This window comes from Triticum dicoccoides, chromosome 7B (genome assembly GCF_002162155.2).
Source record: "Triticum dicoccoides isolate Atlit2015 ecotype Zavitan chromosome 7B, WEW_v2.0, whole genome shotgun sequence".
Taxonomy (NCBI): domain Eukaryota; kingdom Viridiplantae; phylum Streptophyta; class Magnoliopsida; order Poales; family Poaceae; genus Triticum; species Triticum dicoccoides.
In genome coordinates this window covers 724,509,446-724,510,936 of record NC_041393.1, presented here as the reverse complement: position 1 = coordinate 724,510,936, position 1,491 = coordinate 724,509,446, and the positions used below count along the sequence as shown (strand labels likewise).

Below are 1,491 nucleotides of genomic sequence, written 5' to 3'. Positions count from 1 at the left end.
TATCTTACAGTTCGAGAAATGGAAAACTGAATTACACATCACGATGAAGAAACTCAGACCATTGTAGTAAGTACCAGGCATATCAAACTTAACTAAACCAAAATGTTAGAAACATCTGGTGATAAATACAAATGAAGCCTACCATGAAATAGGCACAAAAAAATAGTAATTGGGAATAAGTTCACTATAGATCAAGTTTTGTACTTAGAATTAAGTCATAATGAAACAGCTTCTTATGTTATTTTTAGCTCAGACTTACCAAATACCTGCACTTGCTATAACAAAAAATTGAGTATCATTTGTTATCGGCACCTAGAAAAACAAAAGATCATTTCCATAAGAACACATCTATCAGAAACAAATGTACGCAGAGCTTAACCAATAGAGTTGCAAACGTACATCGCATATGTCTGGACAACATGTCACCATTTGATCTTGACGCGACAAAGTTGGGTCCTGCTTGAACTGAAAATCACCTGAGATGTATGAAGTCAAAATGCCCATCAGCAATGAATAGATTGTATACACAAATGTCAGCTAAATAAAATAAAGAATATACCAATCGATCTGGATATGTGTAATATTCCCTCAATGCGATGGATGCCCAACTTCATGTCAGCCATAACTTTCTTTGGGATATCATCCATGCGCACTTGTCCTCCTGCCTTTTCAATTCTCTTTCTTTCATATCGGTAGTTTGGTTTGTGATCCATCGAGAGATCAATTGCCTTGCCATAAAATTTTGATGTAGGAAAATTGTCAAGCACCACTTGAATGCCTTCATTATGACATAATAGTATTGCCCCACATGACCGTTCATTATACCTGACCATTCCTTGAGAGCACACAACGGGAATCGCCCACATTTGCAACATACATACGGTTTCCCCTGGTGACAGCCACGCATGCTGTGCTTCCTTCCTGTAGAGGGGCAGATAAGGTGCCTGAAGAACAAATTCCAAACTGAGGTACACTACGAAAAAGAGTCAAAACCGAACGGAAAATTAGGCTATAAAGAAAGAAGCAGCGAGTGCCACCATCAGGGAGGGAATTGGTCGATGTGCCCTTCGATAAAAGAAGCAAACAATGTAACGTCAAAATCAAACACAGGAAAAGGGTTATTTGTCATGCCGTATCTCCATTTTAAAAACATCCAGTATCACCTTGGGGAGCCAGTTAGCACCACAAACATCAGTCCACAGCCACCTTATCAAATTTCTGATGCCAGGAGAATAAGCCAAGTCCCTCCTCTATTCATCCGATTCTTGCAACTTCTCATCAATGCTGTAACAAGCATACAATAATTGCATTTTCAACATCAACACATCCAACGAGAAGTAACTTATTTAGCAATTGCATCTATGTAGAGAATGGGTACAACATTGGTACTTTCTCAAACACCACCATAGCATTGTCCCGTCCACCATTCAATATTGTAAGGCTGTGTTCGGTTGAGAGGGATTCAAAGGGGGTTTGGCAGGGATTGAAGTG

At 39.3% G+C, this 1,491-nt stretch overlaps 1 protein-coding gene across 1 annotated transcript; it reads right to left on the bottom strand.

Annotated features, from left to right (window-relative positions):
- Nucleotides 1-231: 231 nt before the first annotated feature.
- Nucleotides 232-934, bottom strand: LOC119341344 (probable protein phosphatase 2C 21). The gene is made up of 4 exons (XM_037613224.1): nucleotides 826-934; nucleotides 560-728; nucleotides 400-476; nucleotides 232-312 (listed from the first exon to the last, which is right to left on the bottom strand). Exons 1-4 carry the CDS (start codon nucleotides 877-879, stop codon nucleotides 256-258), a joined length of 357 nt encoding a protein of 118 aa, XP_037469121.1. The 5' UTR covers nucleotides 880-934; the 3' UTR covers nucleotides 232-255.
- Between the last annotated feature and the right edge of the window lie 557 nt (nucleotides 935-1,491).

Coding starts and splice junctions, on each gene's coding strand:
- LOC119341344 (XM_037613224.1), bottom strand. CDS start 879: ATGTATGTTGCAAATGTGGGCGATTCCCGTTGTGTGCTCTCAAGGAAT. Junction 729..825: donor TGCTCTCAAGGAATGGTCAG/GTATAATGAACG, acceptor TTTTATGGCAAG/GCAATTGATCTCTCGATGGA. Junction 313..399: donor GTTGTCCAGACATATGCGAT/GTACGTTTGCAA, acceptor TTGTTTTTCTAG/GTGCCGATAACAAATGATAC.